This window comes from Colius striatus, chromosome 1 (genome assembly GCF_028858725.1).
Source record: "Colius striatus isolate bColStr4 chromosome 1, bColStr4.1.hap1, whole genome shotgun sequence".
NCBI classification, from domain to species: Eukaryota; Metazoa; Chordata; class Aves; order Coliiformes; family Coliidae; genus Colius; species Colius striatus.
Genome location: NC_084759.1, coordinates 74788832 through 74814240, shown reverse-complemented (window position 1 = coordinate 74814240; position 25409 = coordinate 74788832). Strand labels below are relative to the sequence as shown.

At 37.3% G+C, this 25409-nt stretch overlaps 1 protein-coding gene across 4 annotated transcripts in view; it reads right to left on the bottom strand.

The window, feature by feature from the left end:
- Nucleotides 1–25409, bottom strand: part of WWC3 (WWC family member 3) — a 98498-nt gene that overhangs the window by 49372 nt on the left and 23717 nt on the right. For all 4 annotated transcript variants that reach the window (XM_061998730.1, XM_061998739.1, XM_061998722.1 and 1 more), the window contains exons 2-5: nucleotides 10913–11022; nucleotides 5868–6071; nucleotides 2797–2873; nucleotides 452–531 (exon numbers count right to left, since the gene is read on the bottom strand). In XM_061998730.1, coding sequence (XP_061854714.1) covers nucleotides 452–531; nucleotides 2797–2873; nucleotides 5868–6071; nucleotides 10913–11022 — 471 coding nt within the window. The remainder of the gene's footprint in view (nucleotides 1–451; nucleotides 532–2796; nucleotides 2874–5867; nucleotides 6072–10912; nucleotides 11023–25409) is intronic.

Here is a 25409-nt window from a genome sequence, read left to right as displayed (position 1 = left end):
GGTAAAAGGAAAAAGTTGTGTCATGATGTACAGCCCTCCTCCTCAAGTATTGTGCCCAGCCAGAAACTCTCAGTATTACTCACAGGAAAATCACTCTTTGGCATGGTACTTCGGGCATTATGAGCTCCAGGTAGTACCTATCTCCAGAAAGTGTTTGGAAAATACTTTTAACATCTAATTCCACTTCAACAACATTGTCAAGAAGAGTTACAAGATCACGGCCTATAAGAACATAAATCTATTAAACCACCATTCCAATCAACTCTCTCCAAGCCTTCTTCCATCATTTCTTACTGTTCTCATCCTGTATCACTATCATAGCAAAAGCTCAGAAGCAAAGCAATTAAGTGGGGTTGGGGGTTTTTTTCGGTAGAAAATTTATGGAAGTTTAAGAAATTTATTCCGTGGCAAATAAGGCAAAAACAGATCCTCCCACAAACTCTTAACTTACTCTTGCAGAGTTTCCACTCCTTTTTCCTTATATTGTAGCTCCTGCTTCATCTGTGCCAATTCTCGTTTTAGCCTAGAAAGCTGAATAACAAAATAAAGTATTAAAAAATAATTTTGCTTCAAATACAAAACCTTATGTTACTTTTAAAAAAAACACACTGTAATCAAAGTTCTCTCCTTCTTTTGCTTTAAAATTTGCATTAAACTAACAGAAGACTTTCTGAAATGTCCTAAGACCCATTCAAACAGCAGGCACAATGTTCAAAGTATCCATTTCCTCATCAGTTGGTTTTCTATCTCCAAAAGCTTATGGTAAGAGCTAGCAAGTTTCAATCCATATGATCTTTCTTCTCCCCCTGTAGCACAGACTTCTCATCTGTCTTCAACTCTTCTTGTCAACTTAAAAAAGACTAAACATTCTACGTTGCTAATTTTTTTATCTGGGAAAACAAAACCATTGGCAACAGACTAGGCTTCTCTTCCAGAAATGGCTGCCCAATTTTCTACAGGCATTTTTGTATTGCCCTGTTCTCTCAGTCCCTCCAGCAATTACCTTGATCCAACTAACGAGCACAAATCAAAACTTACAAAGCAGTGACATCTCTAAAAAAAAATATGCTTGTGGTTTCATTAAAAGTTATCTGGCAGGTTGGGCTGATCTTAGGAAAGCACTATCAGCACCAAGAATGATCTGTAAAGAAATCGCTTCTTGCCCTCCAATGCTGACAGATAACTGAAAGCAATGGATGAAAGAGGATGCAAGGGATTTAAGACAAATGGGGAGAACGCAAGGGTTTCAGTGTGTGGTGGTGAGGCATAAAGCTGATCTGAGAGTCCAAAGAGAAGCAGGGATAAAACAAAAAAGCTCTCTCTTGTCAAGCTATCAAACTTGGTACTTTCTCTAAAATCTACCCAGAGTGCTCTTGATTTTCATGTGTAACTCAATCGATGACAAACCTATGAGTAAAAAGTAAGTTTTAAAAGTTTTACAAATGAATTCTACATGTCCAGGTATAGATTAATTTTGTCAGCTCTACTTGGAGTGAGGAGTTTCACAGCAGTTCTGTGGATGCAAATCAAGACTGCCAGAATCCCACCATCCTGCATGGACCTCCCTTCCACATCTGTTCTTGACTTGTCCTCAAAACTAATTGTACCAGCCCCTGAAACACTCTTAAGTCCTCATTAACTCTTTCAACACTCACCAAAAGAAAAATGAAAAAATGTACCACCAATATCAGGACACAAACACTTCACAGTGCATATTTTATTCTATTAACCGAAACAACTCAATGCCTATGCACACACTCAGTTGAACAGTTATCCTATGCACTTGGGAGATCATTTTGTTTCAGGATGCGGGAACAGAGAAAAACAGCCATATAAGTAAGACCCTGTTAATTTTCTTTACATCTTATTTGAATAAATGAGGCTTATTTTCTTGTTTAGAACACACTGACATTTGGAGTACATAAACCAAGCAAACACTAGTCAGCATGTAGTAAACACATACAGATAGAATAAATGCCTTTGAAGGGTGGTGAACGGGATTTATTTTCAGAGGCACTCATGTGAAAAGCAGTCACAACAACAAAAACAGAATGCTATCCTGCAAAGATAAGTATTTTTTATTTATTTTGAGAGCCAAGTGCTTGGTACACTAGACTCTATTTTAACCATTAATAAAAAGAAACTTGCAATTTAGAAATAGATTCTAGACTTTAATATTATAAACTGCTTGTTATTTTTATGATTGCCATATCAATTTGCTTAAAACGAAAGTGCAGACTTTTAACTCTTTGTAAATGCAGTAAGGGAGAAAATCAAATTAACTATTCCTCCCATAGCACAGACAGTACCAGAGGAAGATTTTTATTACAAAACTACTTATCCATCAGAATATTTGAATTCCCTTTGCCAAGATGGCTAAATCTAGGGCTCAGTGAGATCCATGGAATTCCACTGAAAATGGGTAAATGGGAAAATATTAACACGGTGGGTTTGAACTGCACTTAAGCAAGCAAGACTTTGGCTGCAGAGTATTTACAATTCGTGGCAGTTTACATAGAGAGTGCTATTTCTGAAAGTGTAGCTGAGTTTTATCTCTGATATCTATGACAAAAATCTTTTTACATGGAAAAAAGCATGGCTTTGCAAGTCACTGAAATGCAGTAAATATAGGCTTGTTTTAATAGATCAGAGCAGAAAAGTTGGTTTTAATACTACATTTCTAAAAATGCATGCAACATCCAGCATGAATGCTAAGGTAGAAGAAAAACACAGAGTCCCCCCTCCCTTCCTCATGCCCAGTTCGTATTTTTACGAAGTGAAAAAAAGATTACTCACTCTGTCACGACGGCTGGCTATTTCTGCTTTAATCTGATATGGGTCATATTTGGTATTAGTTGAAAATCCAGAGAATGCTAAACAGATGGAAAACAGCTTTTACTTTTTTTTCTTTTTCTTTAATACACTTGTCAATACATGGCACTATTTAATTACCCGTTTAATTTGTTCTTTGTGTTACAAATCACTATGTCAGAGACCAGCTCTTTCCTGTCCTTCATCGTCCTGGTCTCTGACATCACTAAGTTTGAAAATAGTCCTCTGTGCTAAAATACAACTGAAGAATTACCTTTGGTCTACCTGAAATTTATTTCTGTCCTGAATAATACAGAAAAACAGCACTGTATATAGCCTAAAACCAACTAGCTTCCTTGACAGGATGGTAGGATTTACTGATACAGGCAATTTATGTAACACAAATTGCTAATTGAACAATTTCTAATTGCTTCCCAGGTATGCTGAATTAACAGTATGACTAAAAGGGAAAAAAAATCCAGCACTGCTATCATCAGAAGAAAATTCAATCAGCTACAGAGAGAAGTTGCCTCCTGAATCAACAATGTAGGGAACTGACATATAGATGATTGCTAAGTGAGCTCTTAGCACAGCATATCTAGAGTCAGGCAATGACCTCAAGCTGTGGCATTACAGGCTAAAGCCTAGACAGATGAAGTAAAGGTCCTACAGGACAGGCTGGGCAAGACCAGCTGTGATTTACTGAATGAGTCATTCACAGCAGGACTGGCCCACTGAAAAATGGCTGGTATGTGAGTGGACAAGGTTGTGCTCTTAGACCTACCATCCTCCTGCAGAGCTGAAGGCTGCTGCTTTGGAACCCATATCCATGCCTGCATTGCACCAAGCCTTTCAACTCTCCAAAGAACTCTGCAATGCCAAGGTCAGGTCAAGTATGCAGGAGCTTGCCAAAATGAGTAGTCATGCCTGGACTAATTCTCTAAATCCAGGATTTTCTATGGATTTTTTTTTTTTAAACAGTGCTGATCGCAACTGAGCCACAAAACTGCTGCATGGGCACCTCCCAGCCAACCCACAACTGCTGAGCACACACCATCTCCCACTCATGAGCACACAACACTGAGTCAATGGCAGCACCCACAAGCAAAGAGGAGGGAAACCGTTTGTGAAGTTTTAGTTCTTTCAACGCAACAGATTGAAACAAGCAGTGGCAGAGGCAGGAATACTCCCATGTCAAGCACCCAACTTTCACCATCTAATTGCACTTGAATTAGGAGCCTAAGATTTCCATACAATAAATGGAGAATCGAGTATCTTGGAAAGGCATGGAATAGTCAAATTAAGAAAAACAAATGGCAAAGCTTTGGGGAATTTGGAGTTGGCAGTGTGATTAATCCCCAAAATGATTTCTTTAAATATTTTTTTAAAATCATCTGACTAATCAGCCCATCCCATTTTCTCATAACAGATACATATGATCTTAAACCAATAAATTATCACATCTACAGAAAATTAAAATACGTTTCCACTTCAAAACAAGTGAAAGGTTTCACTGAAATTATTTTGCAGTATCCTATATCAAATCCACAGGTATACAAAAAAAACCAAAACCCGTATCAGATGATCAAGAAAAGTTAACTGACAAAGCACTTGCATTCATGCTACAGATAGCTTTCAATTTTGTCCTTTTTAGTCACATTTTGGTGCTATTTCAAGCAACTTGGTTTTCCAAGAGCTTTAAAAACAGGTTATATTTTTCTAATATATCACCATTCTCAACAGAACTTTCTTTTTGAATATTCACCTTAAGTGAATCTAGGGGAAGTCCAAGCTCCTAGGAAAAGCACTGTAATAAATGTATACTGACATTTCACAATCTAAATCAATAATGATGACACTATCTTTTACCCTATTCTGAGTCATTAAACAGTTGTTAAACATCATTTTTTTTAAAATGTCTTTCTTAAAAAAAATCTTTTAAAAGTATTCCTAAGAAACTTGAACATAACAGGGAAAACTAAGACTAGTCACATCTTTCACTTATGTCACAGAATAAATACATTTTAAACTAAACGAAAAGATTGAGATAATTCCAGTTCAACAGTAGGAGAACATTTGGTCAACATCATCCTTTTATTCAGGATTTTGGCACACACATGAATTATCTTGGATTACTTAATAGCACCAGATCAATAGCCAAACACTTCTACTGAGATGCCTGCCTTAACACGTACCTCCCAGTCAGGTTTCTTGAACATTTTCAAGAAGCAGAGCTTCCCCTACTTGTCAAGTACTTGTCATTTACCAAGAAACCCCGCAATTAAACACAGTGGCCACTGAGAAGCCACCAGTGCAGTGAAACTACAATTCTTTTCCATGTGGCTGGCGCATATTTCCATTTGATACACTTCTTCAAAGCAGACCATTTTGACACTTTAGCAAAGGCACCTTTTCCCACTGCACCAGCCAACACCCGTGACAGAAGTACAACTTCAAATTTCGGACAAAGTACAGAATCTACTCCGAGCTACCTGTGACATCTGGAGAATGAAAAGGGCTGGATACTGGGGCTCTACAACCTACACCACTAGCATTAGGACCAGAGGCTGGCATTCAAGAATGAGGTGCGTTAATGAACCACTGCTTCCTGCTTTATGGTCAGAAGTATTCTTGACCACAACACCTTGTCCCAAACTCTTTATAGATCTGCAGGTTTCCCCTAACATGATTGTTTCCCTACTATGTTGAACGAGGAACAATCTATGAACTTAGGAGTGCAAGTAGGTGACCGGTGCAGCAACATTCAGTCTTGCCTTTGTTACCTTGCACAAAAAGTCACTACAGCTGGCTCCAAGATAGCTAGAGACACTAGCTGGGATATATCCCTGTTTGACATTAAAAAGGCATATTCAAACAAACCTAACAGAAAATGGAAGTCCCTGAGTACCAGACTCATTTAGTCTCATTTAGTGTCTCACTTCTTTAGAGAGGATGTTCACTCGGGAGAGTCAGATGATGGAAACACTTTGCACTATTTCTTACATCACAGGTTGTAAGGGGAAAGTGGTTAAATCAAGAAAAACTAGTAAACTCACAACTGGCATAAGAACGGCTGTCATCCTCACACATTTTGTGCAATTGTTGATATTCTTCTTGGGCTAGTTCAAAACGCTGCTGCTTTATTTGGTAAATCTCTTTCTTGGCATTGAGTGCCTCCTGGGCAACTATTAAATATTCCTTCAGCATGCGCTCCTGCTCCCTTCTCCATTGCTCCCTTGGGTCCTCAATTTGTGTGAGCTCTAAGAAGAAAAGTATAGAAAAATAAAATAAATTATAAGACACTTTATCCCACAAAGTGCAAATTATTTTGTCACAGTCTGTTCTCAACTAGTACACCTAACACTACAGTGCTCAATATCACTCCAGCCTGGATGAGAAGAAGGAAGGATGCAGAATGGAAGAACAGGAAAAGCCCTTTCAAATGTAAAAGGCATTTAAATAAGATTATTTTTTTTTCCCTGTATAAACTAGAGCAAACCCAAAGAAAACGGTGTTTTGGCTCTGACTTGTCCTTGTAGTCAACTTGAAAATTCTGAGAACTACCTAAAAAAACAGTAGCAAGTAGGAGAGTGAAAGGTATCTCATTGGGTAACTCTACAAATGGTTGAAACAACTTAAAACATACTACATACTTCACAAGTATAACATTATGAAAGGTCAGTGATTACACCTGTATAATTAAGAAGCATAAGGTAGTTCAACAGAAAAGTTGTCTTTTTAATCTCAAATCCGTAAAAGCATTTAAATTGCTTCTTGGTTTTTAGTCTTCAGAAACAGCACTCTCATGCTTTCCTTTTCCAGGAACAGTTAGAACAGTTTAGAACAGTTCATATCCAAATACAGATCAAAAACTGGTTTCCAGAACAACATCTTTCCCATATTTACTGATATTACTGTACAGTAACCTCTTTGCAGTGGCCAAGACATTTGAGGACACATGCATTAAAATCTCCCCTTGGAGGTCTTCAAGACATGCCTGGACATGTTCCTATGCGACCTTATCTAGGTGAACCTGCTTCTGCAGGGGAATTGGACTAGAGGATCTTTAAAGGTCCCTTCCAACCCTACCATTCTATGATTCTAAGTTTTGTTTTCTTCCTGTGGTGATGCTCAAAGTTAGTAAATATGTTTCACATGAGGATGTACATGTAAAGCCTCGTGTTCAAGTGAATGTTAATTTCTGACGATTGAAGCTCTACCAGTAAAAAGTTGCTGCAGATGCAATGTTAGTGCTCAAAGCAGGGCAGAACCTGCAGCAGTCAAGAGGTAAGCACCTAGTCATTTTTTCCAAGCTTTGTTTCTCATGAGAGATGAAAGCCAGTTATGTTTTCTATTAATCTTGTATACATAATTCAGTATATTGGTGTCAGCGATGAAGTAAGAAACTACAAACAACTGAGTCCAACACATTAAGAATTCTAGGGGTGTCACAGTCATGCCAGCAGCTCTACCATTTGAAAGCCATCTGAAAAATGTATAAACAAAACCACAAAGCTCATCTATGAGCAATACTTGTAACAGATTTGTAGATTAGGTTCCTAGTAACATTTTCTCAACAGCTGTAACAACTCAAATCCCAACTATAGTTCTGCAGTTTCTCCCCACATCCCAGCAATCCACTGACTCGTAACTACACCTTCTGGTTCCCATGCTCACAAACCAACTCTGCAGACCAGGTCAGGATATGCTGTGGCTTCTTCTAGTCTCCATAAATCTTTCCCTGCACTGCATGCTGGGCAAGCAGAAAAAAATAGAGTTCACATCCTTTATTGAGGGTATGGTAATTTTCAGTGCGCTCTCATTTGTCCATAAGCATTCCTGAAATCTGTGCAAATTTAATATTCCTAAAACAGCTATCCCTGATGGAAACTCTGCAGAAATTAACAAATAGTTATGAGACAGAAAAGCTGGATCACAGTGTCTCTTTTTGAGTAGGAAATGAATGGTTAACGCAGAATTGCAGTTCTATTTTCAATAAACAGCCAGGGCTAAAATGTTATGCTGTATCACGCATTAAGCTTCCACGAGGCACTGTATCTCTTATCAAATTACTTCAGAAGCCTTCTCAAAAGTCATTGGCATTTTTCTGAGGCAGACAACTTCTTCAGTACAGCAGTGACATTCTCTTCACTTTGACAAAGTACAGAGGCTTCACTTTGCCCTGGATTTCCACATAAGTCTGTCATGTAACAACAAAAGTAAAGCTACGTTGTATGATAAAATTAAGTTCCTTCACTTCTTTATAACATATTTGTTTTAAAAAAATTATTAAATACTTCTGTAATTCTAGAACAGCCCCAGACAAAAGCAAAGAATATATTATTCCCTCATCGGGGAATGCCCAACTGGTTAAAGGAGACTTCAAAGGCTCCCAAGACTCTGAGGAGAAGGGAAAGGAATTCTGCAACTGGCAGCCGCCAAGTTTTTTAAGCAATGGTTGGACAAGAGCCAAAAACAGCTTAGAAAGGGTGTCAACAAAGTACTGAATTTACAGAACAAGATGGAGATCAGGGTTGGAAGTACCTTTGAGATTTACAGATGATTCCTCAGTTCCTGGGGTTTTTCAATATAAATGGAAAGTTATTGCCTAGAAATCTTCTTATTACTTTCTGGGTAAACAAACATAGCAAAAGGCTTGGAAAAATCAGATGTATTACTGCTTTCTTTTAAAAGGTGAGAGGGCAAAAAGCTTGAGACGGTGCACAAAACGCGAGAGCTCCTTGGTAAGCATAACTTTAGAGAGATGCTCTTTGGATTATCCCTTGCACTTTCTCACAGTATTTCTTCAAACCAAAGCACTTCTGTTTTGTCCATTAACACAGAACTCCAATGCTGTATAAAGCATTTAACCCGGTCAGCCACAAAAGGCATTCTGAATGTTTTCACATGCAAGTTGCCATTCCAAGTATTTTAGACATAGTTCAAAATACAATGTAAGGGACTCATTTCAGAAAAACATTTCTTCAGTTCCTAAATCATCTCCCCAACTTGCTTGACACCATCTCATGATGCCCATGATTGTTGACTCATTAATTCTCATTTCTACAAAGGAGGTTAATGCAGTCTTTATTGGTACCTTTGTTGTATAGTTTAAAACTGGACAGAGTATCCTACTAATTTCTGAATAGTGATTATCCAGTTATAACATCAACTCTGTCTTCCCTCTGAATATAAATCCTGCTTGTATATGCAAGCACTGTATTAGCCTAAGGGTGACAAACCCATTTTGCTGTGACGGTTGAATTACTATTTAGGATAATATCTGTGGGCTGCAAGTAATTAGTTATCATGAAAGAGACAAATTTTGCAACCTTGTTAATTGCAGAATGATTCCTTTCACTAAGTTCAGTACCAGTCCTATGAAGTTTCCATCACTCTGTTCATATATTACCTTTATTCAAGTCCTAATATGATCAATTCTACTTTCCTAGACCCATTTATCTTTATCTTCTTTTTCTCCACCTTCCCATTGAGCACTTGAGAATACAATTTCTCTCTGCAAAGACCCTCTTCAGTTTTGCTCTCAGTTGCATAGCAAAAAACGTCAAGCCAGATCTGACATGCCTACAATGATTAATATCCATTTTGTAAGTTCAAACTTGATATCTGTGGTAAACTTGCTAATAACAAAGTCTGAATGGTAAAAGGGAGTGATTTATTTTGCATGCAATCATGATTGTTATTCCTATCGAAGATATCCATCACAGGATGCTTCAGTAGCTTTTTTTAGTCACAGCATTGCAATGGAAGCTCATGTTCTACTTGTTACCTATATAGACTCCTAAAGCATTTTACAAAGTACAAGAAAAAAACAGTTGCCAATATCCTTACTTGTTGAGGGTTTTTTTTAATATGTGCATTCATGCATATATACATATACTGGTGCAAGTGCACTCCATCACTGTATTTCAATGTAAATCTCGCTTTTTATTAAACATCAACATTAAAATTACCATCACAGTTTCACAGCAATCATTAAGCTATTACTTCTTTTCATCAGAGTTACTGTAAGAATTACCTCACAGTCCGTTATTTATTGCCTTTTAATTGTCTCAGCTATCCTCATGATCAGTGCATTAAGAGCTATTTAAAGTTTACCATTTAATTTGTGATCTTCATTAATTTTACAAACAAATATAAGAATCTGTGTGGGTCAAACAATATAATGGTAACATTTGCTATTCTGTTGTTTTAGGGTTTTTTTTTAATATGCAATTCTGAAACCATAATACACAAGGAATTCCAATAATGGGAAGAAGCCAAAAACTATTTCTACACTTTTACTTTTTAAATGACTGCTTTTCAAGTAGATAGTATCAAGGTTGTTTTTGCAGATTATAATATTTACCATTGCTGTGACAGCCCATGTAATTACTTTCTTCTCCCTCCCCATCAACTGCCAATTCCCACAATATTAAAAACATTCACTCATAGGTGATAAGAAGCTTAATGATAGCAGCACAACAATAACAGCAGCAGTACTACAAAGCTGTAAAGATAAGGCATGTTCTTAAGAGTAGAACTGGCAAATGTGCCAGACAGTGGCAATACAAAGCTCAGCAACAGTCCAAAGGGGTAAAAGGTTGGAAATTTCTTCCTCTTAGCTTCCAAAAAGGACATCTGTTGCCTTTTTGACAGTGCTTTGCACTGTAATAATGCATTGCTTAAGAGAGGATATTATTGTATTTCATAGTGCTTCTAATTAAAATCAGCACTTTTCTCTCAGCATGTTAGAGTTTTCTTCAATATAGAAGAGTCAACTATGGAAAAATAGGGAATACAAAAGTATAGCATGAGAATCTTGTTAATTAACATATGACAAAAACCAACAAAGTTACTGATGTTCCACAGTATGATACAGCAAAACAATATACTTTTGTACACTGTAATTCAATCATCGGATGCTTAATTCTTTACAAATGGAAGAAAGATTGGTGCCTCATTTGAAAGATAAGAAAATGGATACTCTAAGAAATTACTTGCAGTAGCATGGGGCGTACAAATGATATTGGAAACAAAGTTAGTGCCATATTAACATTAGCTTGATAGGATTCCTCAAAATGATCACACATCTACTCACGATTTATGTGGTCCATATAATAAACTCCAATCTGTTGATCGTAAACAGTTTCCCATCCTAAAGGAAGTTCATCACCGACACAGTCTGCAAATGTCAATGGCTTTGTAATCCTGTGTAAAAATAAAAAGAACACAAATAAACACAAAAGGTGTAGAGTTTACAGTGCAACAAATGTTATTTTATGTTTTTAAGACACTTTCATCATTTGATCATAAACTAATTATGCTGCTTAGGAATGTGCTAATAATTACAAACACATAATTGCAAAATGAAATTTCATTTAAATATGCTGACAGATACTCTCCAAACAGGTAAGACAAGCTTCTCCCTTCAAGCTTCTATGTTTAACAGTTTAATTACAATGGCATGCAGTCCTGCCAGTTTTTCTCCCATATTGCAAAGGACACAAACACGAAGCTGGAGTTCACCACTGCTAAAAATTACTATAAGCATTACAGGCTTTAAAGTGTAAAAACAGGATAATTGTTTGTCCTTAAAAAAAAATGAAATAATTTTAAAAAAGTACTATGTATTTCTCCTCCTTTCAATTTCCAGCTATTAATGATATTCTCTTGGTCCAGACCCATCCAAATTACTTCCTCTCCCTCAAAAATCAGACAAGTCAAGCAAATGTCTCTATAGAATTTTGAAGTCCTTAGAGTAGAAATAGTAACTAATAAGTAACAGCATTACTATCTAGCAGCTTAAAATATCACACCCCTTGCTAGGCAAACTCTTGGTGGACCAGTGGATAACAAAAAACTCAAAGAGCAATTTCAGTATTGACAGGAATGTTGAAATTACTGTGTTGCAAATTCTAGAGAAAGACTCTAAAACCAACACTGTTCTAAAACATCAAGGTATATTGATAAAAGGAAAACCAAATGATGCAAATATGAAAATCCTTAATGTTCAGCTGAATCACAGCTATTTCTCAAATCATCATTTCAATCACTAACTTGTAAGATGTTTTCCTCTAAAAGCTGCCATAAAACTCCTTTACAGAAAAGCTATTAATGTAGTCATTTCAATTGTACAAAATATATAGATCTAATACCTTCAATATTTATTTGTGGAGGTACTTCTAATACCTAGCTAGAATGATAACAGTTTTGCAAAGACTGAATACATGCATTAATTTAGGGACTGACTTCAGTTGAGCATAACCTATGGCATAATACTGTTCAGAATAAAATAGAAATCCTGTTTGTGTGTTTTAACACCCAATTAACATTTCCTGACACCAGATTTGGACTATGCTTACAAATACACTGCAGAGTAGACAGATCACTAGAACTGCTAATTGCAGTTCATCTGATAACACCTGTATAAAACAGTAACTTAGAATAAAACATGTCTATTGTTGATCTAGGAGTCCTTCACCACTCCAAAACAAAATTGAACAGAAGAATCCAATGGCAAAGACTTTTCTAGCTACTCCAGTGTTCTAGTAAGAGCACCATTCAACTACTAACAAAAAGCACGTTACATACAGCAAACTGGAAGACTGCATTTAACTGCCTCCTAAAATTATTTTAGAATTCTTGAGATTAAAGTGTTCAAAAGTAACTGCAGCAAAACAAATTTAAAAAAAATCCTCACTAGCTTAAACATAATGTTTGAACAGTTCTATATAATAGCATAAAGATGAAGTTATCAGGGTCAAAAAATAAAAAGCTTGATCATATGCTATGAATTCTTAGATGTGTAGAAACAGTTTAATAAGACAGATGTAACAAACTTGTGCACCACTACTGAAAGTAAAAGTTTTCTATTACTGAAAAATATGTAGTTTACATCATGGAATCATGCAAATCCAAAGCTGCAGTATTCAAGGAAAAAAAAAAAGTTACTGTGGCCTGGTATATGCATTCTTTCAGTAATTCATCTAGCACTCAGGCAGACCAAATATTGCCAAAATGCTTCTGAGCTCCCTGGAATTCAGTCAAATATTAAAAATATATTGCGCAGCATTTTTTCTTAAATTCTCATGGTTTTATTCTGAAGACATCATGTTTACAATTTCTCAAAGTAGTCTAGACATTGGCTCCTAAATTACCACACTATAGACAGGATTTTCTTTGGAATGAGTTATGAGACATGCCTGCCTGTTATACAAACATGCCCTCAACCTTTATTCATAAATTAAACCTGCACGATACTCTAATCTTTCACACTCCAAGAACTTTAATTCAATGCTCTCCATGAGTCCACCAAGACTTTCAGGACAAGGACAATTCTCACTTTCTGGAAAAGGGAGACTGAAGAAAGCCAATGCATCTGGTCTAACCAGTTCTCATTCCAATGTTATAAAGCATGCATGAACAGTTTAACTAATGGTTTTGAATTAAACTTTGTAAGAAAAGAACACACAGAAAACTATCTTCCAGATATTCAGACCATTAACGACTTGACATTGCTCATTTTCAACTATATTCACAGGTGCTCCAAAACTTGAATCCCTTCAGAGAAAACATAAAATCACATTGATTTTCAATTCAGTCATATTTATATCTGTGTAACTTTAACCATCTTAATTGAATACATCTAGATCAAAACATGCAAAGCTTAAATGAAGTATTGGAAATTTCTCCCTGTGTTTTGCACCAGTTTAACTAAGTAAACTGAAAAAATACATTTCTGGTTTAAGCAGCACGACTCCGAAGACAAGATACATTTTTTTGGCAGTTAGGGAACCTAAGGATTTCCAGAATAACAAAGACAAAAGGGAACAGATACAGATATGGATATTGGAGGTCAGCCACAAAATACAGCAGTAAATTGCTAAAATTAAGTATCTCCTGGAAATACTGCTTTACTCTGTGTTGGTTTTTAATTAGCTTAAGCACTGTACAATAAGACAAGTTTCTTCGGCTTCTATACAAAGAACTGTATGAGGTACAAGTACATCTGTTAAAATATTTCAAAGTATTAAGATAAAGAAAAAAAAAGTTTTTCAAAGCATTTTAAAGGCAAGTACAGAATAAAAATGCTCCCGTCTTTAATTAAATAAAAAACACGGGGCTCCCTTGATCTATGCTATCCACAGCAGTAAAGAAAAACTAAGGCAATTTTTCTGCCACCAGTGATTGTCTCCCGTCCTCACCATGATAACTGGCAGAGACTAATAAGAAGGTTCTGAACTTCCAGCTGAAGACAGAATTCCTTTGGCACCAGTTTACAACACTAACTGGACCTACAGCCTGTGTGTAAGTGACAGTCATCCACAAGCCCAATTTTGCACATCTCAAAGAGCTAACCATAACTTTAGATTAAATGACATGCTGATTTTTCATTATCTTGAAACATTCCTCCTTTCTGAAAGTAATAAGGTTCCCGAGTCATGACGCACTCAATCTTTTATGACTCTGAAGTCCTTCAAAAGCAAATACAGAAACATATAAGAAAGCTTCCATAACCCAAATCCTGCACACCAAGCTGAAAGAAAAAAATCTTTGAGCTTGTCACGTGCCTTTGATCTGTTACATCTAACTCCAGTCAAATTAAATGTTTATGTTAAGAAGAAATGGAGGTCTGGTATTTGCATGCAGTGAAACAAACATATCTGAAAACTCAAGTGTTATTAAATATTTTCTCTGCATCAATTATGAAGGTACACAATTAGAACACAGAAATCAAACTACAAAATAAAACCACAGAGTTGAATAAAACTGTTTCCAAGTAAGAAGTGGTTTTCCTCCTCCTTGTGTACTTGTTTTGTATCTTTATCCATTACCCATGCACAGAAGGATTCCAGTATACATTACTACAGCTTTCTGAATACGCAGCAGCAACAGATATTTCCTGAATGCATCCGTTCATGGCAAAGAGTGGGTGGGAAGGAAAGAAGACAGCAAAAGGCAACAGCTAAGTACCATTTCAGATAAATTTCTGCAAAACTGTTCCCAGTTTCAATATAGTCCATTAACAGAATTTAGAATTTAATATCAAGCCCCCTCAAAACATGGAACACCAACTTTTAAAGATTAAAGCAATACTTCTGGGTTCAAAGAAAAGGCATACAGCAACTCTCCAAAACACAATTTGATCAATAACATGGGACAGCAATATCATTGCCATGGATTTTCAAAAATAGAACCACACATCAGAAAATATTACATAATCTTTGGTCTGCCCATGGCCCTGATGCCACATCAGAGGGCCTTGGCTGCTTGAAATCCCTAATTGAGCAAAATTTCACCCTGGGAGGCACTAAATTAAGACCACCAGAACCTATTGGTGCAAGATCTTGAACAGGAAATCAAAAAGGTGTTTCCAAAGCAGAAACATAGCTGCAAACTAGCTGCCACCTCTCAAAAATCTAGATGACTAAATTACATCTAGGGGCATCTTATCTTGCAACATGAGCATGGATTAAGAAGAAAACATTATCTGCAAGAGCTAATTACGAAAAAGAATTACCAGGTTCTGGCAGAGGGAAAGATGTGGCATCATTTGTGGCAGAGGGAAAGATGCAAGAACAGCATCTGTCAACAGTGATTTTCCTGGTTTCGGTCAAGTCCAACAGCAAGGATAATAAATTTTGATACTCCTCAACAGACAACTAGGAGAAACAGTCTCTTAAATCAGACCTCGGTCTGAACAGCCATCTAATGAGATAGACAGTTTCACCTGACAAATGCAAATTACAGGCTAGGAAGTGTCATTAAACAGATCTTTTAAACTCTATTTAACAAACACCAGGCAATTTAAAAATGAGTAACAGTATAACTAGAAAATAATTTAAAAGTCCTGACAAATGTAGCAACAGTTTATCCAAAGTAAAGCACAACACTGAAGTGTCATAAGGTAACCGAGAGAAGGTTAAATGTGAAATCATTCATGCACTTAAAAGCTTCCAGACACATTTTTTCTTACCTCCTTTTAAACATGAATTTAAGTTCAAGCCACTGTTATAACGTTCAACTCATCCTCTTGTCTTGGATCATGGCTCTTACTCACTTGAGCCACACAGGAAAAAAAATCCAAACCAACAAAACAAGAAAATGGGCAGGAATGTAAGATAATTTATTGTCTTTTGTTGTCTCACAGACATGGGCAAGAGGAGCTGTTACATTGAGGGAGAGTATGTGGTTGTTGGTATTTTGTTTTTAAACATCACACTGCAGTCCTGGAGGCTCTTCACAGGCATTCTCCATCACGCCAATTTAGGCCTGGGCAGCAGTGCACCCCAGGCCTGCAGGACCTTCTCTGTGTCTCACAGAGAGGGTCTATGACCACTCAGCTGTGCTACAACTTCTCAAGAGCTCCAACCCCCCCAGCTCCTTCAAGCAGGCTTGAAGACGGCAGCTCCTCCTCAGTAGCCACTGCCCACGCCCCACCAAGCAGGGCAGGGACATACACCACACATGCTGCCCAGCTGCTGAGGTCAGGAGCTTCCTGTTCACAAACAGCCAGACCCACACAGCCTCACCTCACATGTCAGCCAGGCCAAGGCTACCGGCAGCAAATGCCACCATGAGCTCTAGACCCCTTGTTACAGCACTCTGATGTACAACTTGGCTTTCCTAACTGCCCGTCCTGTGTCACGGACTCAGTTCTCTTGAAGTAGCCAAGTCATGGAAATAAATTAGATTTTGAAATAAGGTTTGGCAAATGTCATCCTAACTGCTTAGTCAAATGTACAACAAAGTTCATCAAACTATATGTATCTTTTCAAGATAAAAATCCCTCATAGCTTGTCTTAATTCAAATGACAGATCTTTATTTTACTGCAGTATTTATCTTCGAGTTCTGAATAAAATCACTTACTCAACACCTACTCAATCCTTCATTAAAATAAATACAAAAAACGGATGGCTGGACAAAAACTTGCACAAATGAGGTTCTGTGCTCAGGAAAAAGACTTAAAGAAGGTAACCTGGAGTCATCACTGGGATATACTTCCCATAGAAACAAAATGCTACCCTATAGCAAGGAAATAACAGCACCAGCTCTTCTAAAGGTCACTTGAACTTCAGTCCTTTTAAGACCCTGTTGTATTTTGAAGTATTTCTCATTCTTTTTTTTTTTTTAAACAACTGCAAGTAAGCACGCAGAAGTATGTTAATAGCATCAAAATCAGTGTATTTTCTTAAATTAACTTTACAGCAACATAAGCCAACACTGCATACATCAAAATGTACAAAACAGCACAGAATGGCATTATCCAGTTACAATAATGAATCAACACCTTTAAGTGGGGAGAGAAAATGTGTCTTCATTATTAGAAGATTTTATTTTTTTTTAATAGAGACAAGTGTTAACTTCCTCTAACGTGTGGTATTACGAACCTGGACAACCTATGCTGAGATAGCTGACAAGCATATAACTCCCATAAACATTTTAGTTACTTGTCAATCGCCACCTCCTGAGCCATGGTTTGCCACTGTTTCCATTCTGGCAAACAAGCAGGTTGCAGGTCCTTTCAAGCCCACTCCATAAGCTACAGCACTTCAAGAGCTGGTTAAAAAGCAGTTCTAACCATCTGTGCAATAGGGCAGCATAGTCTGTAACTTTACCAACCATCCTACTCCTCAGTCCAAAACTGCCCTTATTTTACAGTTACGTGAAGCTTATGTGGGTCAAGAAAAGTAAGTAGTATCAGCTATCTACTACTCTTGTAACTTCATGCTGAATAAAAGTTTTTGGGGAAAAATGGAAATATCATTACAAAAACTTAGGATTAACCAGAATGCACAAGCACTTTATTTTGTCACTCAAAACCTGAACGGAATGATTTTGGTTTCTACAGCATTTCAGATCATCACATCCTCTGTTGTGTGCTACACTGAATAAACTGACTTCAAAAATAATTTACTTTTTCATGCTAGGCAGTTCCTTTACATTTTTTTTTAAAAATCTCACTAACACTTTTCTGATGTAAAGGTCTTACACACATAGTGGAAGAAAACTGATCATCATACTCAATGTATTTGCTGCTACATGTAATGTTAATAGGGCAGGTGGCCAAAAAAAAACCTGAACAATCAGATTCTGTGATGCAGAAAAATGCATGTGAAGTTACATGAATGTGTAAGAGAGAACCTAAAAGATTTGCTGACTTAGAACAAGTAACCAAAGTTTATATTGCCTATACCCATAAGAAACGTACCTAGGCATCTTCTAAATGATTTTCCCTATTCTAGATATAATAAACATTTACTAACAAGTAACAATGGAGGAACAACATCCTTTTGTTTTTATCCTCTGTTATATCTGCAAAAATCAAAACATCTAAGAAATACTGAATAAGTATGTTGAAACATAAAATAAAATGCTATATCCAATTGCAAGTCTCACATAACTTGTCTGTCTGCTCAGGAACTGCTGAAACAGTTCCACACAAGCAGCCAAGTCTTCCAAGCTGCTATCCATTTCTTAACAGTCGCTATGATCCATATCCAAACTCAGAACACAAATATTATGGGAAACAATTGCTGAAAATATGCTCACATTTCATCAAGATGACAAAAATTCTTCCTTCAAAAAATTGTAGCAGGGTTAAAAGCTTTTAAGAAAACTGTTTTTTAAGAAAACTGGCTTTGTTTTTACTATTATAAAAATAACAACAACAACAAAAGAGAGCAGAGGAGCTAAGACTGTCCATGAGCACTTTAAAACATGTTTTGTTTGTGTATGCACAGATAGCCCAAAATTACAGGTAACTCTAAAAAACCATCAGCCAGAACTTAAGAGTAGTGGCAGGGCAGAGGCAATCACTGGAGGGGTTGGTTGAAGGAAGACAATCTGAGCAGAGAGTGACTTGACATCTAGACCAGAAAACAGACAAAATTACCTATGGCAGCTGGAAATAAGCCATACAAGGAGGACAGCAAGAATGTGTGTCAGACAAGACACTCAGAGGGAGTGAAATTAGGAGACTACAATTCCACCAAAACTGATGTCAAATTGGACCTTTGTATTAAATTTGTTCTTCGCTAGAAACAGTAATATCCTAGATATTTACGACTTTTCTTTTGCCAATTCCAATAAAGCTGCCTTGTTACTCAAAATGTCTAAATATTTACAAGATCTTCTCAAGGACTTGCATGCTGGGAGACTTAAAAAAAAAACCCCTCAGATAAAAATCAAAAGCCTAAATAAAAGATAAGGAAGCTTTATTGGGGAACGTCAGAATCTGAGAGGCAAGCTGAATTCAACCACCTGCATAAGAGGCTTAATGTGACACTACACATGCCAAGACATAGCACAGCTTTAGAGTGGGCAAGTTAAGCAGTATTCTAGTTTCACTGATTCTGAATCAACGTTTCTAACTTTTTCACCAATTTCTGTAAATAACAGTGCCTTCCAACTACATGCTATTGGTAATTAAAAGGTCCTCAGTAATGAAGGCCAGCCCTGCAGTTATCTATTTAGTTCTTCCCATCCTGAAAATCACAATTCTGCAAACTTCTGCTGGAGAAGAGCAAGTCACACACACGTCAGATTTCTACATCCTCAGTACACACTGAAGTCTATTTCTATGCTCATTTAGCCTTACAAAGTACTTGGCAGTTGTAGCTGTCATTTTGCAACGACTCTTCTGGTTTGAGAACTGACATTTCTGACTAGCTTACCAGGCCAAAATCCTGCCCACAAGTTAACTAAACCATCCTAGAAGAGTCACTGGGAGAGGTGATGAGTTGCTACGTTCTTACATAGAGTACTATGTATGTGCTTGTGTGTAGGCATATGCACACACACACACATAACATTGTTGTCTTCTGAGGGCTGGTCACAACTTTTGTATGCAGCTACCAGATGAAGAGGAAACACCTGTACTTTCCTAATGGAAGTCATCTGAGCAAAGGTGAAAAGGTGTATCTGCAAGACCTTACTAGCAAGCTGTTAGTAGCAGGCCCTTTGCACATGAACAACAGGAGTAGTTTAAAGCAGGAGGAAAATGAACCAGAGGAAAAAAGAGGTCCCTAGCAGACACGGAGAAACAAAAGTGGGACATAATGTACTTGGGAGTTCTAAGTTCAACAAGTTAGAAGAAAATAAGGCATCAAAAGGAGCTTTACATCTCAGTAGCAATCATAGCATCACAAAATGGTAGGGGTTGTAAGGGACCTTTAGAGATCACCTAGTCCAGCCCCCCCGATGAAGCAGGTCCACCTAGATCAGGTCACACAGGAACATATCCAGGTGGGTTTTGAAGACCTCCAGAGGAGACTCCACAACCCCGTAACTAAACCAGTCTTGAATGCTGCACAACACTATCATCCAGTGGAACATTTCCTGCAGACTTCTAGCATATATATCAAAAAAAGCTCCTCGCATCCTCACTATTAGCACTTTCACTTCTAGTTAAATTAAGAAATCTTGGCTATCTCTAGATCAGTACAGTAGCCATAGGGTAAAGTTCTTCAACACTGTCTTCCCATCTACTATGTTCTCTTGATAACCTCCTATGTCCTATATCCAGCAATATTATGCCTGCATTTGCTGACTAGCTTGTTACCCTTATGCTTGACCTTGCTAGACTACATTTTTCTCGAACGTTTTGAAGTCCATGTGATTATCCCAAATACAACGTCAGAGATTCTTCTATAATCTTTTAACAGCCATTGATAATTCAAGTTTTTGTACACCTGTAACGGTTAGCTCTGCACTGCTTATGGCCTTCCCCACATCAAAGGTATCATTATTCTTTACCAAATAGCCATATTGGAAATTACTACATATATATTTGTGTATGTATGTGTGTGTACACACCCACATACATATGATTTATTGATTTGTCCCAACACCATTAAAGTGTCAAATGACAGAGGCTTAACTTAAACATTTATCAATAAAGAAAGCACTGTAAAACACTTCTGTGAACACTTTAAATCACTTGAGAAAAGTCTCAGTCAGCAAAACTGAGTACCCTCTTATGTTAACTGGTGATCTTTGGGCTGACTAGTACACAAGTAATTGAAGACACATAGAGGTTAACACTAGAATCTTGAGGTATATATACAATTACATCCTGATGTGGTTTACGACTGATTATTAACTGAAGAAAACTCTTCATACACTATGAAGGCTCATCATGCTAGAAAACATGCCAATGAACATGATGCTTAAGGGATTTTATACTCCTGTAGTCTGGGAGAAATAATATTTTAGAGTAGGCTATAGACAAACTATATTTAACTATCAGCATTCCCCTAGAGGTAAACTGAAGCCTAATGAGATTTAGAAACAGACATTTGTCACATCCATGTGCACAAACAAGCTCAACATTACTATCAGTGACAATTTCAGTAATTTCATGTTTTAAAATATTTAAAGCCCCAGTCCTCAAAAGCTTACTATGCTTGGTGTATATTCAATTGCATTTTACTGAAATTCATTTAATGAAACTATTTCAACCACTAAGTATTACTTAATGATGCTAATAAAAGAGAAAACACATGTTAAATGTTACCAGAAACCATTTCTAGAGAAATTAAGCAGAAAGTGACAAACAATGGGAGGAAAAAGTAAATGCAACTGGACTGTGTATAAAACAATGGTTGGAAAAATAGATATTCAAGAGACCATTCTTTTCAAGTTTCAGAACAAAGTGATACGTAGGTAAGTGTCAAAAGAATATGCATACCATGACTCCACATACATCCTATTGAAAACAAATTGTGAGGGAAAACAGTAAACAAATGCCTCACACCCAGAAAAAAGTCTACATTGCCAGCTCCCTATGTAATCCTTCAGAACAGCTTTGCTTCTCCTTCTCTCTCAGCTTGCTAGAAAAGTGTTATACTTGTCCTGAATTCTTCCGAAAAGTACCACATATGGCATTTCTCAAACATGTTCAATTATCACATTCTTAGAAGTTTCACAGACTCTTGTACCATTTCTATGCAATACCTTGTAACGTGCTTCTGCACTGTCATGCACTAGCTTTGCCAGTATAGCAGACAAATTTTGCCTCAGAAAAAGCCACAGCTCTGGCCCCAAGCCCGCTTCAACAGAGCAGGGGCCCATGGGCACAGAGGCAACCAGCCACCAGAGAGGGCACTACATTGCTCCAGCAAACCCCTGCCCAAACCATGCTGTAGATCTGTAAGGCAGGCTTTCCAGACTACTTCTCAAGTTTCTGAACTACTTTTATAAAGCAATACTTTATGTTGGGAGTGTCACTAATGTGACACACATGATCCAAAGGCAGCATTTCAATCACTCGTCTGAAGAATTACTAAGCTCAACTCAGCTCAAAGCAACTGAAGTGGAAATATGTTGACAGGATCTTTGATGCTTTTGGTTTCAGACTCCAGCTCTTGCAAGCGGTGATCTATGGCAGTCACCTCATTATTTTAAGCTTTTCTGCTCATCCAGGAGTTACAGACACTTAGTAGAGCACATATGGGTGTGTGTTTCAGCTGACTAGATGTGGTGACAGACAAGTTGTTAGTGACTACCGTATACATTAGCATTGAGGACTCATACACATGTCCTCAATCTACTACTTAATGGTCTAAAAATGAATCTAGTAAAGAAAACTGTGATTAAAATGTGTCTTTTGTTTTCCAAATATATAAGGAGATATAACAAAAGAAACTATATCTCCCCAAAATATACCACTGGAGCAACAATCTCCTTGCCAAGTAAAACAATTTATTTAAAGCTAAGTAACTAAGGAAAAAAATGCAATAGTTCTACAATGACTTGCCACCTTGCTACACTTTCTTCAACATAGCCCACTCTTTGCCTTTACTTCAAAATTACAGTTATAGCTGCCAAATTATTTACACTTTATGACATGTCAGTTTATATAACTTCTGAGCTTTTGCTTCTCAACATTCTCAACCTACAAATTGATGCAAGCTACAAATAAAGAATGTTAATATAACATAATGTTACATATTTTATATATAGAAATGGATTCTCTAAAATATGTACTTTAAACTTACAACTGCTTCCACACTCCCGACTGACACCATTGTCAGACAGTAATTTTCAAGCTCTTAGGAAAAAAACTTAGCCCCTGTTTTCCCAATACTTAATTATCCCAGAATTATTACCATTCCCCAAATACAGTTGCCTTCTACAGTGGTCCTTAATGCTGACCTTGCAAACTAACATGACGTCTTCCCTAATCAGTGCTAGTAATTTAGCAACACATCCTAAAGGGAAACTGTTTTACAGGTTTACGCTCATCTGAATTTTTTAAGAGAGTCAAGTTATGAAGTTTGATGCTGTTACCTCTATAGTTACCAGTAGTTGTGCAATGTATTATATTGAAGCTTGACATTAGACCAATAAAGTACTTCCAAGTAAGCAATATGAGGAATTACTCATAATTTCACTGTCATGCTTTTGCTAAAACACAGGAATAAAAAATATCTTGTTAAAAATCCAGAGAAGTTAAATTAATGGATTTTTTTATGGTAATAGCTCAATAAGAGAAAAAAAAAAATCTTAAGCCAACCTGCTCAAAACAAATATAAAAAATTATTTGGGACCCTTAAAGAAAAACTAACCAGAACATTTTCTGTGTAAGAAACTAAATCAAAGAGGAAGTCGGCATAAGTAATGGGTTTTTTTTACAGTCTGAAATTTCAGATCTACCAAAAAAAAAAAACCCGAAAGTAAAAAACAATCAATAGGAGATAAAGCACAATTACAGAAGACACACTGTGCCATCAAATCTACACAGATCTTCGCTTGAATGTTAACTGAACACTCAGAAGTAACAACTACCTCTCTTCACTAAAACAGCAGTGGAAATGAGATTAAATTTATAGTTACATACTAAAGAGACTTTGATAGTAGATGGCCTCCTCTCTTCTTCCTCCTCATCTCCCATGGCCAAGAAGTTTAAAAATAGAGGCTTCCGTTTCCTTAGATTATTTCACTTTAAACTTTACTAGAGCTCTGAAATTAGTTACTTTGCCAGCTTCCTACATTTGTGTTAGAAAAGAAGGAGTGTTAAAAACACACTTCCATTTACAGCAACTCAGGAAACCAACTTATGTGGTTTGCATTATTACCATCATTACCTGTAGACAAGTCCCTCTAGAAGTTGTAGGTGCCTCTTTCAAAGCTTCCCTTTGGATATTGCTGACCCAGAGGTCCCTTGCACCACATAGTAACATATTTTGGGGGTAATCTTCTTCTGTACTTGTTATTTTTCTATATTTAAGCATTCCTTTGCACTTAGTAAACACAGGTATTTTCAGTATACAGCATTCAATTCCCCATATCCAAAAGCAGCTTCAGTAGCAGGAAAGAGAACTTAAGAGCAGCAGAAAGCCAGCTACAGCTCTCTCCCTCCCAGTCCTGCACCTTCAAGGAAGCTGGAGAAGCAGGAAGCCTCCAACTTCCACCACGGCTGCACAGAGTGGTCCCAGCTGTCCAGGTCCATATTTTAAGGTCAGAAAGGAATCACTGTCATCATCTAATTGACCTCCTGCATAATATAGGCCACAAAACTTCAGCTGGTAATTCCTGCATCTAGTCCAGTATCTTACAGTTGACCTAGAGCATACTTTCCATAGTAGTAAGTGCAGTGTTCATTTCTGTTGAAAAATATGTACATGGCAGAATAAGGATCTGAGCTGTTTACCTGGAAGTACTGCATATCAATAAACAAGAAGTAGCAGGTATCCAAATACTGCTGTGGTATAAAGTTGTATCAACTACATAACACAGTACAACCTATTCATTAGGAAGTCTGGTATGCTTCGTTAAGACATTGCCTCATTAGGAAATTTTTTGATTGCTTATGATTCTGCTACACTGAAGTCGTTTTGGCTGAGATTCCCACTCCTGAGGGTGTGCCTCACTCATCTCTTGTGAAAAGTTTCAATTAGAACAGCACAACTATTTGAAACAATGAAGCAAAGAAAAAAAAAATGCTATCCCTGCCCACTCCTGTGCTAGAATTCCTACAGAAGCCTCCCAGATCATCTCAGAGCTACTGGCACCAAGACCTGAATCTTTTAGGTTACCTACTATTCCCACAGAAAAATTTGGTGAAGGTATAGGTGAAGGGAACACTGCTGCACATGCTCAGTGTAACTCTGAAATATGGAAACTCTGTAGATTTAATCTCCACCAAACACATGCCAGGTTCTCAGAACCTCTCCTGGCTACACATCCCCACAACCCTAGTGTGCATCATGAGGCTTGCTCCAGCTGCACCGAGCAGCTCCAGGAAAATGTTTCCACTACAACCCTGCTCCCCATATTCTGAGAAAAGAGACTAAGAAGCCAGTTTCTCCTTCTAGTCTCAATATAAACCCTGTCAACACCTGAAAAGAAGTAAGAAGGCACACCGTGATACAGAAGGATGAGAACAGGAAACAAGTTCTGCTGGAAGGTGAGGAGATGGCAATTAGAAAGTAATAAATGGATGGAGGCACAGACAGAGGATAAGCACAAAGAAAGGCACTAACATCAGAGCTGGAGCAGAAGGGACTAGCTGGGAGCAGTGATGAGGAAAGACAGGACTAGGGAATGACACTGCTCTCTACATCCCACAGCCTTGAGACCTGGAACACAG